At 69.8% G+C, this 21,244-nt stretch overlaps 5 protein-coding genes across 6 annotated transcripts in view; 1 reads left to right on the top strand and 4 right to left on the bottom strand.

The window, feature by feature from the left end:
- Positions 1 to 312: 312 nt before the first annotated feature.
- ARF3 (ARF GTPase 3) lies at positions 313 to 3,509 on the bottom strand. Its single transcript, XM_065858864.2, has 5 exons — positions 3,379 to 3,509; positions 2,324 to 2,513; positions 2,103 to 2,213; positions 1,871 to 1,995; positions 313 to 1,292 (listed from the first exon to the last, which is right to left on the bottom strand). Exons 2-5 carry the CDS (start codon positions 2,469 to 2,471, stop codon positions 1,131 to 1,133), a joined length of 546 nt encoding a protein of 181 aa, XP_065714936.1. The 5' UTR covers positions 2,472 to 2,513; positions 3,379 to 3,509; the 3' UTR covers positions 313 to 1,130.
- A 2,623-nt stretch (positions 3,510 to 6,132) lies between these two features.
- On the top strand, positions 6,133 to 8,421 carry WNT1 (Wnt family member 1). Its single transcript, XM_065858856.2, has 4 exons — positions 6,133 to 6,334; positions 6,605 to 6,858; positions 7,067 to 7,332; positions 7,551 to 8,421. Exons 1-4 carry the CDS (start codon positions 6,234 to 6,236, stop codon positions 8,037 to 8,039), a joined length of 1,110 nt encoding a protein of 369 aa, XP_065714928.1. The 5' UTR covers positions 6,133 to 6,233; the 3' UTR covers positions 8,040 to 8,421.
- Positions 8,422 to 13,501: 5,080 nt separating this feature from the next.
- On the bottom strand, positions 13,502 to 14,881 carry DDN (dendrin). The gene is given in 3 exon segments (XM_065858859.2): positions 13,502 to 13,912; positions 13,914 to 14,556; positions 14,662 to 14,881. Coding segments are annotated over 3 exon segments (1,224 nt in total). The 5' UTR covers positions 14,832 to 14,881.
- An 851-nt stretch (positions 14,882 to 15,732) lies between these two features.
- On the bottom strand, positions 15,733 to 19,034 carry PRKAG1 (protein kinase AMP-activated non-catalytic subunit gamma 1). The gene is made up of 12 exons (XM_065858858.2): positions 18,932 to 19,034; positions 18,715 to 18,781; positions 18,207 to 18,310; positions 17,926 to 18,007; positions 17,800 to 17,858; positions 17,660 to 17,705; positions 17,467 to 17,521; positions 17,252 to 17,378; positions 16,792 to 16,957; positions 16,635 to 16,672; positions 16,371 to 16,517; positions 15,733 to 16,287 (listed from the first exon to the last, which is right to left on the bottom strand). The coding sequence occupies exons 1-12, from the start codon at positions 18,935 to 18,937 to the stop codon at positions 16,189 to 16,191; spliced, it is 996 nt and encodes a 331-aa protein (XP_065714930.2). The 5' UTR covers positions 18,938 to 19,034; the 3' UTR covers positions 15,733 to 16,188.
- A 1,495-nt stretch (positions 19,035 to 20,529) lies between these two features.
- The window catches only part of KMT2D (lysine methyltransferase 2D), a 30,052-nt gene continuing 29,337 nt past the window's right edge, over positions 20,530 to 21,244 (bottom strand). For both annotated transcript variants that reach the window (XM_071800079.1, XM_065858830.2), the window contains 2 exons: positions 21,062 to 21,170; positions 20,530 to 20,975 (listed from right to left, as the gene is read on the bottom strand). In XM_071800079.1, the coding sequence (XP_071656180.1) occupies positions 20,883 to 20,975; positions 21,062 to 21,170 (202 nt within the window). In that variant the 3' untranslated portion in view covers positions 20,530 to 20,882. The remainder of the gene's footprint in view (positions 20,976 to 21,061; positions 21,171 to 21,244) is intronic.

Genomic DNA, 21,244 nt, shown 5'->3' with positions numbered 1-21,244 from the left:
AACAGAACTCAGCCAGTCCCCTGTCCCATGGGGGGGTGATACCAGGTGGCTGAGCCTCGCTCACACCCGTCCCAGCACTGGCACCGTCCCCACGCCCCGGCTGGGATTAGCATTAATGGGATTTACCATTTCATCCAATATTCCCCTAAAGATGAGCCTGGGAAGGGGGGGCTCCCCCCTTACCCCCCCACCAGCCCCTCTCGCCCCCGCTAAGCTCTTTCTAATTAAATCCAGCCCAGGGCTGTCCATCACCGTCCCCTCCGCGGGAACCCGTGCCGGGGGGGCAGCGGAAGAAGAGCCGTGGGGCCGCGCTACATAAAACATGTTTAATATCCAAGGGGGGGGCCGGGGGTCACCCACCGTCTCAGGCACGGGGGCGGGGGGGGCGAGTACACACGTCCCCAGATGGGGCAGAGCCGCAGCGACACGTCACACCAAGCACAGACCGGGGCTATAAATACGGTGCCGGGGGGGTGGGGTACAGTATGGGGCCGTCCGTCCGTCCGTCCGTGAGGGGCAGGGACATACAATCACTATGCTGGCATGGGGTTGGGGGGCAGGTGGCCGAGGGGGGGCACAGCCAGGGGGCCCATGGGAGTCCTGGCAGCCCCGGCCCCCCCACGGGGGTCATGCTGCAGTGAGAAGACCTGCCCCAGAGTGACATGGGGGGTCAGGGACGTGTGGGACCCCCGGGGGCACGCAGGGCTGGAAGGGGGTGCTTGGGGTAGGGGGGAGGTGAATGTATGGTCCCAAATGCCCCCTGCGGCCCCGCTGCCCCCACATTTGGTCCAGATGAAGGCGGGGGGGTGCGGGGACATGCATGGGGATGGGGTGCCCTGGCGCGGGCCCCCCAGGCAGGGCAGCACCGAGGTGGCCCCCAGCCCCCGTCCTGCTCCTCGGGGCTCTGCCCCCGCCCCCCAGATACGTTATATAGAGCTATATTCCACACACGCACACACGAGATCCGAGGGGAACTGAGGAGACCCCAAAAAAGGCAAAAAACCCCACAGCAACCGGTGCCAGAGAAAGCAAAACCCAACCGGGGCGGGGAGGGGGCGGCCAGGGGGGGCACTGGCATGGCCCCGGGGGGGGCCAGGGGCACGGGGGGGCCGGGGCCAGCGGCCACCCGCTCACTTCTTGTTCTTGAGCTGGTTGGCGAGCCAGTCGAGGCCCTCGTAGAGCCCGTCCCCGCTGGTGGCACAGGTGGCCTGGATGTACCAGTTGCGGTGGCGCAGGGAGTGCAGCCCCAGCTTGTCCGTGATCTCCGCCGCGTTCATGGCGTTAGGCAGGTCCTGGGGCGAAGACGGGGGAGGTCACGCGCCAGCCCTGACACCACGGGGATGGGCTCTGCCCCGCCACGGGGGTGGGCGCCAGCCTTGATGCCACGGGGCCAAGCACCATCCTGGCACAGCAGCCCTGAGGCTACAGGATCTGCCATGGCCATGGGAGACACCAGCCCTGGCGCCACAGGGACGGGCACGGGCCAGGCAGAGGGATGTTAAACACCAGCATGGGCACCATCCTGCTGTGGGGGCTGCCACCAGCCCCAATGCCACGGGGAAGAGCGCAGCTCTGCCACCGAGGGGTTTGACACCAGCCCTGATGCCATGGGGATGGGCACAGCTCTGTGACAGCGGCTGTCAAGATCCTGGCCCCAACCCCACGGGGACAGGCACAGTCCAGCCAGGGCGACTGTTGAACACCCGCCCTGATGCCGTGGGGACGGGCACAGCCCTGCCACGGGGGTCGCTAGATCCCAGCCCCGACACCCCAGGGATGGACACGCGCCTGCCACAGGCACCCCGAGAGCAGCCCCAACACCCTGGGGATGGTCCTGGTCCCGGCCCCAGCACAGGACCCTCAGCCCCACCTGCTTGTTGGCGAAGACGAGGAGGACGGCGTCCCGCAGCTCGTCCTCCGCCAGCATCCGCATCAGCTCCTCCCGCGCCTCGTTCACCCGCTCCCGGTCGTTGCTGTCCACCACAAAGATCAGCCCTGCGGACAGCGAGCAGGCACTGCTGGGGTGCAGGATCTGGCCCGTCCCAGGGACACCCCGCTCCCCGGCGAGCCCCGTCCCCTCCTGCGTCCCCGGGGGGACCTACCCTGGGTGTTTTGGAAGTAATGCCGCCAGAGGGGCCGGATCTTGTCCTGCCCACCCACGTCCCACACGGTGAAGCTGATGTTCTTGTACTCCACTGTCTCCACGTTGAACCCTGCGAGGAGCAACAGCGGAGGGAAACTGAGGCACATGGAGCCGTGAGCCCCTTTCCAAGGAGCCCTCACGGGGTGGGGTCCCTGCCTGGTGCCCCCCCGCCCCGCACACCTATGGTGGGGATGGTGGTGACAATCTCCCCCAGCTTCAGCTTGTAGAGGATGGTGGTCTTCCCGGCGGCGTCCAGCCCCACCATCAGGATCCGCATCTCCTTCTTCCCGATCAGGCTCTTCAGCAGGTTCCCGAAGATGTTGCCCATGGTGACAGCGGCGCTGGCTCCGTCCGCAGGTGAGGCCGGATCCTGCGGGGGCACGGGGCAGGGGTGGGGGTGTCCCTGAGAACTGGGGGGTGCTGCAGAACTGCAGGGATCTGCTGTGCTACAGGGATTGGGGACCCCCATGTCCTGGGGGGAAGCAGAGCTCACACTCCATGGGGGCTGCCCCTGTGTGCAGCTCCATATGGGGGGGCTGTGCTGACAATGAAGTTCCCCCCCCACTGCAGCCTACAAAGGGACGGGATGGGGCTCCACACTGGGAGAAGCTAAGGTACAAGTCCCAGCCTTCCTTATGCGGGGGGAACACACAACCGCCCTCCGGCCCGCCCCCCTGCATCCCCCCAGCCTCTCTACAGCCCCCCCGGTCCTGGAGCCTCCCCCATGGGGGGGCCTCGAGCGCCCTCCGCCGCCCCCACCCGACCCCCCCCGCACCGCAGCGCGCCCCTCCCGGCCGTGGGCAGCTGCCCGCCCCCGGGCCCCGCCGCAGCCCCTCGGCGCGACGCCCCCCGAATTCACTGCCACCCCCCGGACCGCAGCACCGCCCCCGCCGCTCGCACTGTGCCCCTCCAACGCACCGCCCCCCCACCCCGGATTGCAGCGCACCCCCAAATCACCCCCCCCACCGGCTGCACCGCCCCCCCCGCCGCGTCGCCCCCCGCCCCCGCACGCCGCACCGCCCCGCGGCCCCGAATCCCGCGCCCCTCCCGCTGCACCGCATCACCCCCCGCTGCGATGCCCCCCCCACCCCCCGTGCTCCGCACCCCCAATGCACCGTGCGCCCCCAAACGCGCTGCAGCCCCCCCGCGCCGGTGCGGTGCCCCCCCCGGGCTGCAGCGCACCCGCCGATACGCGGTGCCCCTGCCCGCCCCCCCCGGTGCAGACCCCCCCGCACCTGGTGCCGGTGCCGGTGGCGCCCCCCGCCCGCAGCTGACTCTGCACCGCTCCCGCCGCCGGAAGCGGAGGCCCGATCGCGCCGATCTCGCGAGAGCGTCCGGTGCCCCCCCCACCCCGCTTCCCGCTCCCCCCTCCGCACCGGGCCCGGGGGCGCGCGCGGGGAACGGGGGGGCGCCGAGCTGGCGGGAGCCGCGAGGCGTTTCCATGGCAGCGGCTGCAGCAATGCGGGGGGGCCTGCACCGGGAGGAGCGAGGGGGTCCCGGTGCCCCCCCCGAGCATGAGCACCGCGGGGGCGGGCAGCGCCCCGTTCGGGGGGCTGCGGCGGGGCGGGTGCCCTGTGCTGCACGGGGCGGGCAGAGACCCCAATAACCGCATGGGGATCCCAGGGATGCTCCCCCCGCACGGGGCCCCCGCCGTCTCCCGGGCCAGGCTGAATCCCCCTCGCTCTGGCCCGGTGCGGTACCGGCGGTATCGAGGCCGTCCCGGTGCTCGGGGGCCAGGCAGGGGCTGACAACGGGCGCGGGGCATCCCCCGGTTTTCCTCCCCTCCCCGGTCCCTCGATCCGCCCAGCTGTCCCGCTGTCCGTCTGTCCACTCCTGCTCGGTGCGGCGGGATGGGACGGGACACGCAGCCCCCCCGCCCCGGGCAGGTAAGGGCGGCCGTCCCGGGGGCACCGGCAGCACCAGCCGGCTCGACGACTGCGGGAACCGTTCTGCGCCGCCGGGCTTCTGCAGAAGGGATTGGGGGGGACGGAGGAGGCGCCCGGGGAAGTGGGAGGACCGGGCTGGGGGGAGCTGGGGAGAAGGGACCCCCGGGAGGGTCTCGAGATGGAGTGCGGGGGGGCAGTCGTATTTGGGCCCCTCCGGTGGTGGCACGGCCCCGGGCAGGGCCCTCCGACCGCACCCCGGGGCCTCCCCGCGGCCGCTGACCTCAGCCCCGGGAGCCCCGACGGGGCGGCGGCCCGAGGGCGCGGACACCGCCTGGCCCGGCCGGGAACCGGGGCGGGGGGGCGGGACCCGCCGTCCTGGAGCAAACCCCAGGGCGGCTCTGGGCCCCTCCCGGGCCGGGGGAGAGGGCGCGGGGGGTGCCCGGTGCGAGACCCCCCTCCCGCGCCGGCCCGGGCTTTGTCCGTCCTTGAATTGAAATCGTGAGCGGCGGCCCCGGGCCGTGACGGGCGAGCGGGGCTAATCCGGCCCCGCATGACTGGTCCGGGGAAACCACCGCGGGGGGATTACCCTTCCCGGCCCCGCCACAACGTGGGGCTCAGCTCAGCGCCCCCACTACCCCGCCCCGGCCCCGCACCGGGTTGTTCACACCCGCCCGGACAGGGGACAGCAGGGACAGACCCTCGTCCCCACCGAGACGCGAGCAAACACCATCTGTGCGTCACCGTGTCCCGTCCGTGGGCACGCCGGGCCGCCCCCCCTGTCCTCCCCTCCGTCCCCTCACGTTCTCCGTCCTTCTCCCCCCGCTCCATCTCTCACTCTGTTCAACACTCGGTGTCGGCCCAGACCGGGCGCTCTGGGGCAGGGGGAGCCATGCGGGGCCGTCCCGCACCCACGGGGGTTGCACACGCCGCGGGCGCCCACGCGCACGTTTGCAGGGGTCCCAGGGTGCGGGGTCGGCGATCGGGACAACCCGGCCCCGAGTGGCGAGAGGACGTGGCCGCCCCGTCGCGCCGGGTACGGACCGGCACGGGCAGCGGCCGGAACGGAACGGGGATCGGGGGCTCCGGACCGGCACCGGGGCCCAGCGCAGCCCCGACGGCCTCGCGCCCGAGGACCTGCACCTACCCTCCCCAAATTCGGAGTCCCGGGACGGCGTCCCCGGGCTATCCCGGGACTGTGGTCCTCGGTGAGCCCCGGGCTGTCTCGGGACTCTGCCCCTCCCGTGAGCCCGGGGCTATCCCGGGAGACCGCGTCACTCCACTCCCCCGTGCGCCCGGGGCTGTCCTGGGAGATTCCGGGCTATCCCAGGCCCCCGCTCCCTCCGTGCGCCCGGAGCTGTCCCGGGGAGTCCCGGGCTATTCCGGGACCTGCTCCTCCGTGCGTCGGGAGCTGTCCCGGGCCGTGCCGCCCTCTCCCCGCCGCTGGAGCGTATGCGCGGGGTGGTGGCGCCGGGCAGGGGGGGGCCGGGGGCGGCAGCCGGGCCCCCCCGGCCGCGCTCTGGGCACGGGGCGCAGCCACCCGCCGGGCTAATCCGGGCCGTGACGGACAGGCCCGGCGCCGCCGCTCCGGCCGCCCCATAAGAGGTGCCGCGGCTCCGCCGCTCCCCATTGTTAGGGCGAGGACGCGGGGAGGCCCCGCTCGGCGGGACCGGCCCATGGGGACCCTCCGCGCCGCCCCTATAAGAGGGAAGGGGCTGGAAGATGCTCCCGGGTGCTGAGCGCTGCGCACCCGCCGCGCCGAGCCGAGTCCAGCCCCGCCGCCTCCCCGGGGAGCCGCCGGGAGCCGTGCACCGGCCACCGAGTATCGGCACCGCGCAGCGGGCACGGAGCAGGGGCACCGGGTACGGCGCCCGGACCGCCGAGCACCGGCAGCAGGCACCGGGCGCCGCGCACGGATCCCCCGACGCCGCGCCCCGGGGAGCGGGCAGGGAGCGACGGACACCGCACTCCCGACGCCGTGTCCCGGGGACCGGGCACCGGCTGCAGCCTGTTGGCGGTGTCGGTGCCGGCCCACCCGCCCGTAGCTCCCCGCGGCCGCCCTCAGCGCAGCCGCCCGCCCTGCCCGCGCCCCGCGCGTCCGGAAACACGCGTGGATGTAGCGGCCGGGCCGGGGGCTCCGCGGCACCATAAATACCCCGGCGGCCGCTCGCCCGCGCACTCTGCCGGGGCCTCCCGGTGCCGGAGCCATGCGAGCCGCCGCGCTGGGGCTGGCGCTCCGGGCGCTCTGGGCTCTGGCCCTCTCCTCCCTCTCCAACACGCTGGCGGTGAACAACAGCGGGCGGTGGTGGTGAGTCCGCCGGCACCGGGACGGGGATCGGAACGGGGCTGGCACCGGCACGGCAGCGGCTGCCCAGCAACCAGGGATGGGGAGCGCAGGTGTGACCCGGGCGGGGGGACACGGGGCTGTGTCCCCCGGGTGGGATCCGGCTGCGGGGGATGCCCGGGGCGAGGATGCTCTGGTAGTGGAGCCGGGTCAGGCCCCCCACGGTGGGGTCGAGGTGGGGAGCGGGCTGCCGGGGACTCCTCCCTGGTGATCACCGTCCTGCCTGTGCCGCAGGGGCATCATCAACGTGGCCTCATCCACCAACCTGCTGACGGACTCCAAGAACGTGCAGCTGGTGCTGGACCCCAGCCTGCAGCTGCTGAGCCGCAAGCAGCGCAAGCTGATCCGCCAGAACCCCGGCATCCTGCACAGCGTCAGCTCCGGCCTCCAGACCGCCATCAAGGAGTGCAAGTGGCAGTTCCGCAACCGCCGCTGGAACTGCCCCACCTCCCAGGGCCCAAACATCTTCGGCAAAATTGTCAACCGGGGTGAGACTGCTGGGTGGTGGGAGGTGGCCGAGGGCTCCCCAGACCCCCTCGGTGGCACCCCTGAGCTGGGATGCTGGGCAAAGCACCCCTGGTTCACTGCATGGCATCACCAACCCGCAGCCCATCACCAGCCCAGCGTGGCTGTGGGCTGGGGGTGCTGGTGGGTGCCCACCCCGGCAGCACCCTGAGGCTCCGCTCCCCTCCGCAGGCTGCAGAGAGACAGCGTTCATCTTTGCCATCACCAGCGCCGGTGTGACGCACTCGGTGGCCCGGTCCTGCTCGGAGGGCTCCATCGAGTCCTGCACCTGCGACTACCGACGCCGCGGCCCTGGGGGGCCCGACTGGCACTGGGGGGGCTGCAGTGACAACATCGATTTTGGGCGCCTCTTTGGGAGGGAGTTTGTGGACTCCAGCGAGAAGGGCCGTGACCTGCGCTTCCTCATGAACCTGCACAACAACGAGGCCGGGCGCATGGTAAGGGCATGGGGGGCTGTGGGCAATGCTGGGGGGGGACAGTGATAGGCACGACCACAGAGCCCCCCAACCTGTCCCTGTGCTTGGGTTTGGGAACCATCTGAGATGTGTTTGGGTAGGCTGAGCGTGCTGTGGTACCATGGGGAAGCGGGGTGCATGGTGGTCTCTGGGGGGGCTCCCAGGCTGCTCATGGCACTGGTCCTTCCCCCCCCTTGCAGACGGTCTTCTCAGAGATGCGCCAGGAGTGCAAGTGCCACGGGATGTCGGGGTCCTGCACCGTCCGCACGTGCTGGATGCGGCTGCCCACCTTCCGCGCCGTGGGCGACGTCCTGAAGGACCGCTTCGACGGCGCCTCCCGCGTCATCTACGGCAACAAGGGCAGCAACCGGGCATCGCGCGTGGAGCTGCATCACCTGGAGCCCGAGAACCCGGCCCACAAACCCCCCTCACCCCATGACCTTGTCTACTTCGAGAAGTCACCCAATTTCTGCACCTACAGTGGGAAGACGGGGACGGCGGGCACGGCCGGGCGCTTCTGCAACAGCTCCTCGCCGGGGCTGGATGGGTGCGAGCTGCTGTGCTGCGGGCGCGGGTACCGCACGCGTACCCAGCGCGTCACCGAGCGCTGCAACTGCACCTTCCACTGGTGCTGCCACGTCAGCTGCCTCAACTGCACCAACACGCAGGTGCTGCACGAGTGCCTGTGACCCCCCCGGACCACCCTGCCCAGCCCTGGAGGGGGTCAGCGCCACCCCCCGTGATGGGTGCCCCGGCTGGATTGAAGGTGCCCATGGGTGGGCACGTGGCTGCACCCCGGGGACCCCCCCGTCCTGTCACGGGCAGAGCGGTCGCCCCGGGGTCAGTAGCCAGCCTGGGTGGGCTCGGTGCCACGCACCTTCCCAGCCACCCCTCAGCTGCACGGGGTCCCCTTCTCACTGTAAATAACATATTTATTGTGGATGGTTTGATGCCATCCCCCCCCAGCCCCCACTTCACTGGCCCCAGGCCCTGTTTTTTATAATTAAAGATAATAATAATAATAATTAATAATAATAATGCTTTGTTACAGGTTTCACTGATAGCCTTTAGAGAAGAATAAAGGATATATTTTTATCAGTCCTGACCCGATTCATTCCTGGGGGGCCGGGGAAGGGAGGGGACAAGCTGGGGGGGGGAGGGGGGGAAGTGTCCCCCAAACCTTGGGGCTGTTCAGCCGGTCCTCGCTGCCCTCAGCCATCAGCGCTGTCCATCTGTCCATCACCTCTGCATCCACTCACCTCCTCATTCTGTGTCCTCCAGCCGCCTGTCTGTCCACCCTACTCCCTTCCCTTGCCCTCCCCTCCGACATCCCCTCCCCACAGACCCCCTTCTTCCTCCCGTCGTGCCCATCTCCAGCGCAGCCGTCGGGGTGTCCATCCCCACGGCCGGGGCGCCCATCACCATGGCACCTGGGCTGCGGCATCCCCGGCGCTGGAATTCGCCGGAGCGGCGGGGCTGGTGCCGCCGGGGCCGGGCGCTGGGAGCGGCCACGGGAGGTACAAGACGGCAGACAGGGAATGAGCATCGTCCATCACCGCTCCCGGCCGGGGCTGACGGCTCCCCTCGGCTCTGGGGGAGGAGGGGGGCCGGGGAGGGCACCGAGGTTACTGGGGCAGGGGCCGGGACTGGCCACCGGCCCCACACGCAGCCCCACACCCTTGCATGTGATCTGGCTGCAGCCGGGGAAAGGCCGTGGCGAAGGTGGGGGTGCAGCTCTGCAGCTGGCACGGGTGTCCCCTGGGATGGGCATCCTGCGGGGAGGGCAGCCCCCCGAGGAGGACATCCCCTTGGGATGGGCATCCCACCGGGGTGGGCATCCCCCTGGCAAGGCCATCGCTTTGGGTCAGGCATCCCTCGGCACGGGCATCCGCCCGGGGCAGACATCCCTTTGGGTCGGGTATCCCCGCGGCGTGGGCATCTCCTTGGGTCGGGCATCCCACCGGGGTGGGCAGCCCCCAGGAAGGGCATCCCCGCGGGAGAGACATCCCCGTGGGTCGGGCATCCCACCGGGGTGGGCATCTCCCTGGGGTGGGCAGGGTCCGTGTACACCCCCTGTACTGTAACCCCACACCTTGGGGTCGGGACAGGGCGAAGCAACGGGCTGCAACCCCCGGCTCCATGTCAGGCATGTGGCAAACCACGGGGCCCCGGTGCCATCCGGCCGCGGTGAGCACGCAGGACCCCGCTCGGGGACCCCCGGGGTCCCCACAGCCCGGGCTGCCCGGCGGCCGGAGCCGGGAACCTCACGGGGCCCCTGGGGATCCACAGCATCAAAGGCTGCGCGATGACGCTGCCGCTGCCCAAAATATCCCCCAGGGCCGATAGTGGAAAAGTTGATGTTTAGACCCAGAGGAGGGGCGGGGGGGGGGAGAAAAAAAAAAACCCGGGGCCCCCCGCTGTCTGTGCCAAGGTAAAAACACAGCCTGGTGTGGCGAAATAAAGAAATGCGAGAAAAAGTGACTGGAAAGGAACACAGCCCGAAATAACCCTCCGAGCATCTCCCGCCTGCCGGGAGTTATCTGCCTGCTAAATTCTGCACACGCACAGGGCATGAAAATAGCCTGTTTTCCTGCGGTAGCGAGGCAGGAATATAGATAATGACATTCTTATAAGTCACCTCTGTTACTCAGCTTTTCCTGCACGCTGCTGACCGCCGGTACCTCGGGCAGCCGCGACCCCCGGGCGGGCGGGCAGGGGCACCCCGGGTGCGGGGCAGGCACCCGGCTGCGGGGTGCGAACCTCTCCGGCTTGAACAAATACACCCGGGCGCTGGAAATAGCTGCTGTGACAGCGGCGGGGCCGTCTGAGGGACAGGGACAGGGCGGTCCTGTCCCGTGCCAGCCCGTCACATCTGGGAAGCTGGGTAACAGCTGGATGGCGGTCGCAAGCTGGGACTGCTGCGGGCTGGGCCCCCACGGCGGGGCTGGAGAACTTGGGGGGCTCTGCCCACAGGTGTGGGACAGAGGGACAGGATGGCACATAGAAGTGCAGGACAGAGGGACAGTGTCATTCCTAGAGGTGCAGGACAGAGGGACAGGACAGGACAGTACCCAGAGCTGCAGGACAGAGGGACAGGACAGCACGTAGAAGTGCAGGACAGAGGGACAGAGCCATGCCCAGAGGTGTGGGGCAGAGGGACGGGACAGTGCCCAAAAGTGCAGGAAAGAAGGACAGGATGGCACACAGAAGTGCAGGACAGAGGGATGGTGTCATTCCTAGAGGTGCAGGACAGAGGGACAGGGTGGCACATGGAAGTGCAGGACAGAGGGACAGTGCCATTTCCAGACGTGCAGGACAGAAGGGCAGGACAGGACAGGACAGTACCCAGAGTTTCAGGACAGAAGGACAGGATGGCACACAGAAGTGCAGGACAGAGGGACGGTGTCATTCCTAGAGGTGCAGGACAGAGGAACAGGATGGCACACAGAAGTGCAGGACAGAGGGACAGGGTCGTTTCCAGCTGAGCAGAACAGAGGGACGGTGTCACGCCAGAGGTGCAGGACAGAAGGACAGGACAGTGCCCAGGGGTGCAGGACAGAGGGACAGAGCCATGTCTGCACAGATTGCCCGGTGGCCCCGCCGCACCTCCGGGACTGTCCCCATCCCGTGAGCCGCCGGCAGCATCGCCGCCCCGGCCCGGCTCCCCTCGCCCACATCCCACCAGCGCCCGGCTTGTCCGGCCGCCCCCCCCGGCCCTCGCATTCCTCCGGCGCGGGGCCAGCGCGCCCAGCAACCGTGGCAGGGCTGGCCTCTAATCCCCGGGCATGCCAGCCCCGGGGGGACCGTCGCCGTCACCCACTCCCCGATAGGTGACCAATGCCCGAGACGAACAATTAGGGACAAAGCCGGAGCCGCCGGGGGCTAACGCCGGACTTCACGGGTGCCTTGTGCGGCATTCGGCGAGTTTAATGAATTGTCCATCACTCCTTTCAGCTCCGCTCGCCCGGGCTGGATTAATCTGAGAAGCCGCAGTGGGGAAGGAGCCGCTAAGCCTGTATTTATTACTCTGCCATTGTAACTAATTGAGGTAATTATCTGTGACTCCAACCCCGCGCAACAATGCCGCATTCACCGCACCCCCTTCCCGCCGGCTCCTCTGCGCGGCCTGGGAGAACCGGCACCGTGCGGCCACCGTGCGGGGAGCGGCCCGGGGCTGGGCGGCCACCGCGCTGCGGGGACGCGGCTGGCGCAGGGACGTGGCGCGGCCGTGGTGGGACCGGAGCCACCGCTCCGTGGGGTCGCGGCCAGTGGTGCCGGCACACGCGGGTCGTGGCACGGCCAGCGCCGCTTGCACGCGTGGGTCGCGGTTCTCTGGGGACGCCGTTAGCACCGGCACATCCACGGCCAGGGCTCCCCGGGGACACGAGCTGCACACGGGTGACCACACCTCTCTGGGGACACCGCCAGCATCGGTGACACACGGGTCGCGGTTCTCTGGGGACGCCGTGTCCATCCCCGTGTCCTGGCTGGGACTCGCAGGGGCAGCGCCATGTGCGGGCCAGGGTCCCCCCGTGTCCCCGCAGCACCCGGACCCCGATTCACCTCGGTCCCCCCGGCCCGGTCGGTCACCGGCTGCCCGGCGACATCTGGCGGCCGCGGGCGGGACCGCGCCCCGGTCCGGGGATACCGGTACCGGGCGGAACGCCGGTCCCAGGCGTGGGGACCCCCGCGGGGACCCCGGGCTGCGGCGGGTTCCGGGGGCCGGCGGGAGCCGGGGGGATCCGGGGGGGCGGCGCTGGCGCCAGCGCAGCCCGAATTAGAAGGTGTTTTTTCTCAGCGGGGAGCGGGAGGGGTTTGGGCAGAGCTGAGCCCACGGAAAGGGCCGCGTCACCTTCCCCCGCGTCTGGGACACCCCGGGCCACACCGGGCAGCGTGCCCGGCGGTACCGAGCCGTGCCGAGCCTCACCAAACTGATACAGGCCATGCTGAGCCGTTCTGAGCCGTGCCAAGCCATGCCATGCTGCACTGGGCTAATACGGGCTGTGCTGAGCTGTGCCAGGCTGGGTCGTGCCGTGGTTCTGGGCTGTGCCAAGTTGTTATGAGCTAGTCCAGGCTTTGCTGGGCTGTGCTGAGATGTGCCAGGCTGTGTTGTGCCATGCCAAGCTGCTCCTGGCTGTGCCAAACCGCAGCAGGTGGTGCTGAGCTGTGCTGGGTCACACCAAGCCGTGCTGGGCAGCACCGAGCTGCACCAAGTGGTGCCAGACTGCACCAAGCCGTGCTGTCCTGTGCCAGGCTGTGCCATGCCAGGCCATCCCACGCCATGCCAGGCCACGTCAAGCAGTGCCGAGCCGTGCCAAGCACCGGGGCAGGACCGTGGCCGCAATTGGTGGGTTGGGGTCACTGATGTGGCTCAGCCAGGCCCAGGTGTGAGACCCCAGTGCTGTGTTGAGCACCTGAGGTCACACAGCAGGATGGGGGACGTGTGGGGTGACGTGGCCTTGGGGCTGCCCCACGAGTGGCCCCCGCTGGGGCGCGGGAGGGCCCGAACGCCTGGGTCCCCCACTGCGCCAGCTGCCCCCGTGCTGTGACCTCCCGGCCGGTGTCACCGGGATAATGACAGGGTCGCGCAGGGGGGCGGGGGAGGAGCTGGTTTTAAATAACGTGCAAATTGGACACGTTATTTGTGCGGTTTCCTCTGGCCACGGGGATCCTCCCCCCCCACACAGGGTGACTAAGAGGTGGTGGCCATCGGGGGGGGACGGTGCCCCTGGTGACTCACCCGGGGTCCCCCCCCGGCCGTGACGTGAGGTCAGTGGCCATGGGCCAGCCCCCCTGTGCTCACCTACTCATTATGGGGGACCCGGGGGGGGCCGGCACATCCCACCCCCGCCGTGACGCGCTGCGGTGCCCACCGGGACACCCGGGGCCTCCAGCTGCCCCAGCACAGTGCAGGGGGTGTTGAGGTGCTGGGGTCCTCGCTGGGGAGGGGCAGTCACAGGTGGGTGCAGGGGACAGGGGGGGGCCTGGGGAGGGTGATGGGCCCCCCCACTACGCACACACAGGGTGGGGGAGGCGGCACACGGGGTCCCGCAACCTTTATTGGGGTCAGCCCCCCGGAGCCCCGCCCCCCGAGGGCCACACCCTCCCAAGCCCCTCCCCACCTGTGCCACACCCCACGAACCCCCGCCCCTCAGGCCCGGGCGGGGCTGGCGGTGCGCGGCGGGGCCCCGGTGCTCTCCAGGCTGCTGCTGCTGCTACTGCTGTAGGGGGCGCTTTCCCGGCAGTGCCGCCGCCAGGGCCCCCCCGCGCCCCCCTCGGCCTCCGAGTCGGAGTCGGGCGCCGTGTGGCGGCGGATGCGGGACACGGCCTCCCGCAGCGCCTGGGCGTACAGCGCCGGCCGCCGCGGGGGGGGCCGCGCACGGGGACCCCCGCAGCCACCCGGGCTCCGCCAGGGACTGTGGGGGCTGCCGGGGGGGTCCCGGGGGGGCGAGGGTGCTGCCGGGGGGGTGGCAGCCCCCTGAGGCACAGGGGGGCCGCCCGGGGGCGTGCTGGGCGCCGGGGACCCCGCAGCGTAGCGGACCTGCTGCCGCTGGGGGGGGGGACACGTACTGCGCCCGGACCACCACGCGGGTGGCGTCGATGAGGACGTGTCCCCCAGCTCCCCGCCGCCCTCTGCCGCGCCCCGGGCCCCGCTCCCGTCCGCCCACCGCCCGGGGCAGCGTCTGGCTGTGGCGGGGGCTGCTGGGCCCCCCCGGGGACGGCTGCGTCCCCCGGGGCCGCCGCTGTCCGGCCTCGGTGGCCGCCCGGGGCAGCGTGTGGCTCCAGCCGCCCGGCACGGCCCTGCGGCCCCGGGGGGCCGGGGGGAGGCTGTGCCGTGCCCGGGGGGGCCGGAGCTGCAGGGTGCGGTGGGGAGCGTCATAGGCGGGGGGTGAGATGTAGGGGGGCGGCCGCCCATGGCGGGTGTGGGCCGCCTGCACCCGCTGCATGTGGACCTCGTAGCTGGGGGGGCCCGGGCGGCACCCCGGCGCTGGGGGATTGGGGGCACACGGGGGGTGCCGGTCCCAGGGGCTGCTGCCCCCCGTCCCCTTGGGCTGCCCCGGGGCGCAGCGGGTGGGGGGTGCCCGGGTTTGGGTCTTGTGCCCCGGGGGGGGCGGGATGGCGAAGTCCGGCAGGCGGCGGGGGGGAGCGGGGGGCACCGGGGACCAGGGGGGGGCCAGCTCTGCCACGAAGCGCTTCTCCAGGTACCTGCAAGACAGAGAGGGGGGCGTGAGGGGCGTGAGTGCCGGGAGGCTGCCCAGGTGGGGGCCGGGGTGCAGGACGGACCCCCCAACCCTGCCCGTCCCCACTCACGCGTACTCCCCGGCGATGCGGCGGTAGGTCCAGGGGGGCGGGGGGGGGCACCCCGCGGCCATGCCGGTGCCCGGGCTGCAACACGCCACCGTGTCGATCTCCACCAGCAGCAGCTTGGTCCGCTCGCAGATCCGCAGCTGCCCCGCGCCCCGCTCTGCGCCCCCCAGCATGGCCCCGTGGCACCGGGAGGTCCCCGCCGGGGGGGTCCCCGCCGCCACGCGCTCACCGGAGCCTCGGTGCAGCCACGCGCCCGCCCGCACACGCGCAGCCACCGCCGCACGTGGGGCCTCCGGGACCCCCGGGCCCTGCCCGGTGGCACCGCCAGGCTGGTGGCCGCGGGGCTCGGTGACCCCTGGGGCAGCCCCGGTGGCCGGGAACCCAGCACACCGTGGGGACCCCACCGGCCGTCCTGGGGTGTTGTTCCCCCCCGGGATCCCTTCCCCCCGTGACTATTGAGCTGACGCCGGTTTTGGCACCGCACGCTGCAGCCCACGCGGGCTCGGAGCGGAGCTTAGCAACCCTCTGGCGGCGGCATGGCAACGGCAGCGGCACCGGCACCAGCCCCTGTACCGGCATCGGGTCTCCCGCGCCCCTCCAGCCCCACAGGCACCTGCCCCGGCTCTCACCTCTCACCGCCGCACCGGAGCCTGGGCCGGACCCCAGCGCTGGTGGCAGCTGGTGGCAGCGGGGGCCACGTCCCGGCCTCTCCCCCGGCCCGGAATGTGCTGCGCTCAGCATGGCTGGGCCTTGTGCCTCCTCCCAGAGGCACCAGCAGCGGACCCAGGTGTCCGGGCTGCCGGTGACCCCCTGCAGCACCCCCCGGCATCACAGCCCCTGCCCAACACCCCCGCTCAGCCCCCAGAGGGTCCCCGTGTCCCGCCGGGTCCCCGTCCTGTCCCCAATCCCGGCCTTTTAGCAAAGCCACAGGCGGAACAAACAGGGATCTAGGGCTGGGTGAGCTCAGCAGATTCCCGTCTCACGGGGGTGGGGGCAGAACAAACCCCCTCTCCGGGCACCCCCTCCCTTGGCACCGGCGGCCGGTGCCCCCGAGCACCCTGTGGCGAGACCGCGTTTGTGGCAGGTTTGTGTTTATTCGCCGTTTCTCTCCGTGTACAAAGCGGTGGCGGCGCGGATGTGGCCCCTGGGGGGGCAGCACTGGGCCAGATGGAGCTCGGGGAGGGGGGGGCGATTAAAACCGAGCTCGGGGAGGGGGGTGATTAAAACCGAGCTTGGTGAAACCTCGTGTGCAGGACGAGGCTCCATGCAGGGAACAGCCCCAGGCAGGAGCGGCTACACCATCCCTGCCCCCCTGGGGTGCCCCCCCGCACCCACCAGCCTGGCTTTGGGGTGCGGGGTGCGGTGTGGGGGGAGCCGGGGGGCTGCCCACGGCTAGAGGTTATTGCTGGACACTGCTGGTGAGTGGGGGCCCTGCCCCTGTTGTCCCCGCTGGCTCGGGGGACACAGCGAGAGGGGGCAGGAGAGGAGGGTGGGGGCACCGGGAGGGGGTGAATCCCCCCCCAAGCCGCCTCAGGGTCCCTGCGGGAGGACCAGGGCCTGCAGGATGTCCGAGAGAGACACGATGCCCTTGACCACGTCGCTCTCGTCCACCACCACCAGCCGGTGAACCTGGGGGGGCACAGGGAGGAGCTGAGGCCACGGTGGGGACCCCAGCCCCCCCAGCCTGTCACTGCCGCCCCGGGGGGTGTTACCTCGGCCTCCACCAGGCGGTTGATGATGGTTTCCAGCGTCTCGTGCTTGTAACACTTGAGGACGCCCTCGAAGTAGTGGGAGCGGTGCTGCAGCGCCCGCGTCACCGTCACGTCCAGGTTGTTGTAGGTCTTCTCAGCTGCCAGGTTCTGGGGCAGGGACAGGGGCTGGGGACAGGGCCGAGACCCACGCAGCCCCCCACCCCTCAGGGCCCCCCAGCGCGGGCTCTGCCCCCTCCCCGCCTCTACAGCCCCCCCAGTACTCACAATAACGTCGAATTTGGAATAGATATCCACCACCCGCCCTGGGGAGGGAAAGGGCTGTGAGAGCCGCCCGTGGTCACACCAGAGGGACGTGGACTTCGAGCCGGCGGTTTGGGGACACCCGGCACACGCTGTGCCCAGCGCCGGGCCCTGTCCTTACCCGAATCATCCACAACGGGCAGAGCAGAGACGCGGTGCTGCACGAAGATGCCCAGGGCCACGTAGATGGGGGTGCTGGTGCGCACCATGGCGATGTTGCTGTAGGTGCCGATCTGCAGCTCCTCCAGTGTCTTGGCCATGAACTCGGGCTTGGGGACCTCTGCTATCTGCAGGGGACGGGGAGGGGGACAGTGCTGACGCTGGTTCGGCCGCCGCGCCCCTGGCCCCGCCGCGCTGCCGGCTCCGGACGCCTGCGGCTTGGGGGGGGCCTGGGCCACGGTCCTGGGAGTGAAAACAGAGAGTGCTGGGTGCAGAGCAGGGCTTGGGGGACCCCTGGGGAGAGGACAGGCTGCGGGGTCCATGCAGCGTCCTGGGGAGCCCCCAGCACCCAAAATGCAGCACGAGGCACCAAAACCACCCCTGCCTCGGCCGAGCGTGTCCTGGGCAGGGACGGGACTTACAAAGAGCTTGAGGAACTTGAGGATGCGTTTGTGGGTGAGGATGTAGAGCGTGTTCCCCGAGTCGGGGTCGATGACGGGCAGACGATGGATCTTATTCCGGATCAGGGAGGAGACGGCATCGAAGAGGCTGCGGGGCAGAGGGAGAGCGGGAATCGGGGTTCACCCACACCCCAGCACTGCCGCAGCCGCTCCCCCTCCCCGCAGCACCGGGGTACCTGGCATTGGGGGAGATGCACACCAATGGCTTGAAGGAGTCCTGCAGGTAAACCTCTGCGGAGAGAGGGGACAGTGAGGGGACACTGAGGGGACCGGCAGCACCATGGGCACACGGGGTGCGGAGCTGGAGGGCTCCAGGCGCCCCAGGCAGGTCTGGGATGGCGGGAGGCGGGGGGCAGCAACCCCGCTCACCTCTCCACGTCTCTATTTTGTGCTCCTCCAGCTCATAGATCTGCACCTGGGCACAGGAGACAAACCGGGATCAACCGGCGCAGGGGGAGCCCAGACCCGGGTCCCCGTGGGGTCACGGAGCACAGCCCCCACGTCCATACCATGGGAGACTTGTAGTAGCGGTGCAGGATGTTGATGAAGTCGGTGATGGTCAGCATGCCTGGGGGGTGGGCAGGGTGAGGGGGGTCCCCACGGCACCCCCGAGTTCCCCCCAGCCCCCCACTCACCCACAAAGCTTTGCTTCTTGCTGTCCCACAGCGGGGCAGCCCGCACGCCGTTGGTGACGAGCGCGAAGAAAGCCTTCTTCACCTGCGGGGGGACGCGGGGTGTCGTGGGAGGAACGGGCACCCCATGGGGGCCCCTGGAAGCCACGTCCCTCCACCCCAGCTTGCAAGAGCTTCACAGGGAGGGTGAAGAGCCCTGAGACCACCCCCCAGCTCCGAACCTGCCTCCTGGTCCCAGTTAAGGCCCCAGGCTGGTCCCCATCCTGCCCCCCCAGCCCCCAAACCTGCAGGGAAGTGTCAAAGACGACCAGTTTGGAGCTGGTGGGGATCAGGTCATAGCAGCGATGGGACTTCATGAAGGTGGTGTAGGCGCCGTGATGGGGCTCCCCTGGGGACGGGCAGCATGAGCCAGCAGCGAGGGGACGCCCCAAAACCTGTGACACCCCAAACCCCAGGACCCAAAACACCCCAAAGCACAGGGCACCCCAAATCCTGGGACATCCACCCCAGGGCTTGGGGATGCCCCAAACCTTGGGACACTCCCAGGCTCCAGGGCACCCCAAAGCCCATAGCACACCAAGCCCCGGGACACCTCAAATCCTGGGACACCCCAAACCCTGGCACAGCCACCCCAGGGCTCCAGGATGCTCCAAACCCCAGGACACCCCAGGCCCCGGGACCGTCCCCCTGGGTTCCCGGGACAGGGACTCCCGAGGCCACCGCAGGTCCCAGGACACCCAAACCTCCGCGGCACCTCCCAGGCCCGGGCCCCCCCGCCGCTGCCGGTATCACCTTCCAGCCCCGGGGGGCTCCGCTCCGCCGGGCTCTCAGCGGCCGGGCCGGGCCCGGGGCCGGGATCCTGCGGACAGAGACGGGCCGGGTCGGGTCGCGCCGGGTCGGGTCGGGTCGGGCCGGGTCGCGGCCCCCGATCCCCCCCGGCCCCGCTTCCTGCCCGGCCCGGCCCCCCCAGCTCGCCCCTCCCCGCTGTCACCCCCGGCCGCGCCGTCACCTCCATGGCCCCCGCTCTGTCCCGCCGCCGCCACCCGACTTCCGCCCGGCGCTTGGCACCGACTTCCGCCAGCACTTCCCACGTGACCGGAAAGCGCACGGCCCACGTGAGTCGTGACCGCCGGGCGAACTTTCCCCCTCCCGCCGGGTCACGGACACGAGGCGCCCGCAGGGACGGGACCGGGGGGACACCGCCCCGGGGAGCGGACGCTGCGGGGTGGGGGCAGCACGGCGGGGACCCCCGAGCGGCAGCGACCCCACGGCAGCGCGGGGACACGGGGGGACACGGAGGGACACGGGGGGACCCCGCCCCCCCACCAGGAGGCAGCTCCCGGCTTCTCACGCGCTTTATTTTAAAATAACATCCAGTGGTTCGGTATCGGTAAAAACGGGACCTACGCGCCCGCTCTGTACAGCCCGGAGGGAAATCGGTCAATGCGTCATTTCCGTTAAAACTTTCCCGTTCCCCGCCCCCACTCGCGGTTTTTTTTTTTAAAGTTTTTTTTTTTGCTTTGCCCTTTTTTTTCGTTTTTTTTTTTTTTTTTTTAACATTTTCACCTTAAACCTTTTTTTTTCTGTTTGTTTTTTGCAGCTTTTGACGAGTTGCGGAAGCAGCTTTTTCAAGATCGCCCCGGCCACCCCCCCACCTCGCCACACCGGGGGGGGCTGAGGGGGGGGCACCGACCCCCTGCAGCCCCCCCCTCCCAGCCACGAGGCCCCGGGGGTGGGGGGGTCCCCATACACCGTGCATTTGTGCGTTAAGAGATCCCGGCCCCCCCCGAACATCCCGGTGTGGGGGGGAGGTGGTGGCCCCGGGGGGGTCGCGGCTTGAGGGGGGGTCCTGTGTAATGCCCACTCGCTGCTTCACTCTCCGAGGCTCCAGACCCCCCCCCCTCGGAGACTGGGTTTAAAAATGCCGCGGACCCCCCCCCGGCTTTGCGCCCCCGCACCCCGAATCTCAGCCCAGCAGAGCACACAGGGCCCCCCCACCCCCCCTTCTAATATATACAATATAAGGTATAAATAGATAAATAGCCTTTCTCCCCCCTCCCGCCGTGCTGATGGCGAGTGGGGGGGCCCCCACCTCCCCCCCACACTGCTGGGGGAACAGGTCTGGCCCCCCCTTCATAGCACACGGGGGGGCACGTGAGGGCAGACTGTCCCCTATGTGTCCCCCCCACTCCGCCTGCTGGAGGGGAACAAGAGGGGGGACCCCAATGCAAACCCCTCCGGGGGCGGGCAGCTCTGCCCATAGGGGGGTGTGGGGGGGTCACATTTAAAAACAACAAGAACACCAAAAAAAAAAAAAAAAAGAGGAAAAAAAAAAAGAAACCAAAAATCTCTAACACTTAAAATGAGGTAGGTTTGGGTGCAGAAGCTCCTTGTGGCGGCCGGGGGGGCCCTGGCCCCGGGGGGGGCCCCTCGCCGCAGGCGCCTCCTCCCGCGTTTCGGGGTCTCGTCCACACGCACAAAAAGGAAACGAAAAGCCAAGAGGAACCGATCGAGCTGCGGCCGCGCGGCCGGGCCCGGATTGTCGAGCTCAAGGACCTGTCACTGTGTCACTGGCAATTAGCGAGCGGCTCTAATTAGGTTTGTTTCTAGAAAAAAAAAAAAAAAAAAAGAAAAAAATAAAATTAAGAAGAATAATTAATGAATCCAGGCCGGTTCCCGTTGGGCTCCGGCTCTGCTGGGATCGCTCTGACCCCCCGCCGTGGGTGGAGGGGGCGGTGGGGGGGGGCGCGCTGCCCCCCCCTCCTCTTCCTCGCAGGACGAAGCAAAGAAAACCCTGAGTTGCCAGTTCGTCCGTCCGTCCGTCCGTCCCGCTCGGCCCCGCCGGAGCCTCCGTGCCCCGGTCGCCACCGGCGCCTGCCCCGGCACCTCCCGCGGCCCCGGGGGGTCCTGGTGCGGGCTCCGAGGGGGGGTGCAGCCCCTGGCCCCCCCGTTATCCCCACTTAGTTCATCCATTTCCGGCAGTTCCAGGCTCCGCAGTGGCAGGGGATCTTGTGCTGGTCGTCCTCGAAGTCGAACTGGTAGTCGTAGGTGAGCTGTGGGGGGAGCAAGGAGTCACCCACGGCACCGAGACCCCCGCCATGGCCCAGAGCCCCCCCCGCTGCCCCGCGCCCCCTCTGACCTCCTCCCCCTTGGGGATGCGCCGGCTGGAGATGATGATGATTTTGTCCTCCTTGTCGAAGGTCACGACTTCAGCCACGCAGTTCGGGGCGCACGAGTGGTTGATGTACCTGACGGGGGATGCAGAGCAAGGCGGCGGGGGGGGGTGCTTAGTACCAAGCCAGGCGGAGCTCCCAGCACCCCA

The sequence above is a fragment of the Patagioenas fasciata genome, chromosome 28, assembly GCF_037038585.1.
Source record: "Patagioenas fasciata isolate bPatFas1 chromosome 28, bPatFas1.hap1, whole genome shotgun sequence".
NCBI lineage: Eukaryota > Metazoa > Chordata > Aves > Columbiformes > Columbidae > Patagioenas > Patagioenas fasciata.
This window is presented reverse-complemented; position numbering and strand designations above follow the sequence as displayed.

Excerpts from the sequence above, each read along its gene's own strand:
- ARF3 (XM_065858864.2), bottom strand. The coding sequence starts at position 2,471 with ATGGGCAACATCTTCGGGAACCTGCTGAAGAGCCTGATCGGGAAGAAG. Across the intron at positions 2,214-2,323 it reads CACCACCATCCCCACCATAG|GGTTCAACGTGGAGACAGTG; the intron begins GTGTGCGGGGCG and ends TGCTCCTCGCAG. Across the intron at positions 1,996-2,102 it reads TTACTTCCAAAACACCCAGG|GGCTGATCTTTGTGGTGGAC; the intron begins GTAGGTCCCCCC and ends CGCTGTCCGCAG.
- PRKAG1 (XM_065858858.2), bottom strand. Across the intron at positions 17,706-17,799 it reads GCTACTACAAGTCTCCCATG|GTGCAGATCTATGAGCTGGA; the intron begins GTATGGACGTGG and ends TCCTGTGCCCAG. Across the intron at positions 16,288-16,370 it reads ACCGCCTGGTGGAGGCCGAG|GTTCACCGGCTGGTGGTGGT; the intron begins GTAACACCCCCC and ends GTGCCCCCCCAG.
- WNT1 (XM_065858856.2), top strand. The coding sequence starts at position 6,234 with ATGCGAGCCGCCGCGCTGGGGCTGGCGCTCCGGGCGCTCTGGGCTCTG. Across the intron at positions 6,859-7,066 it reads CGGCAAAATTGTCAACCGGG|GCTGCAGAGAGACAGCGTTC; the intron begins GTGAGACTGCTG and ends TCCCCTCCGCAG. Across the intron at positions 7,333-7,550 it reads ACAACGAGGCCGGGCGCATG|ACGGTCTTCTCAGAGATGCG; the intron begins GTAAGGGCATGG and ends CCCCCCTTGCAG.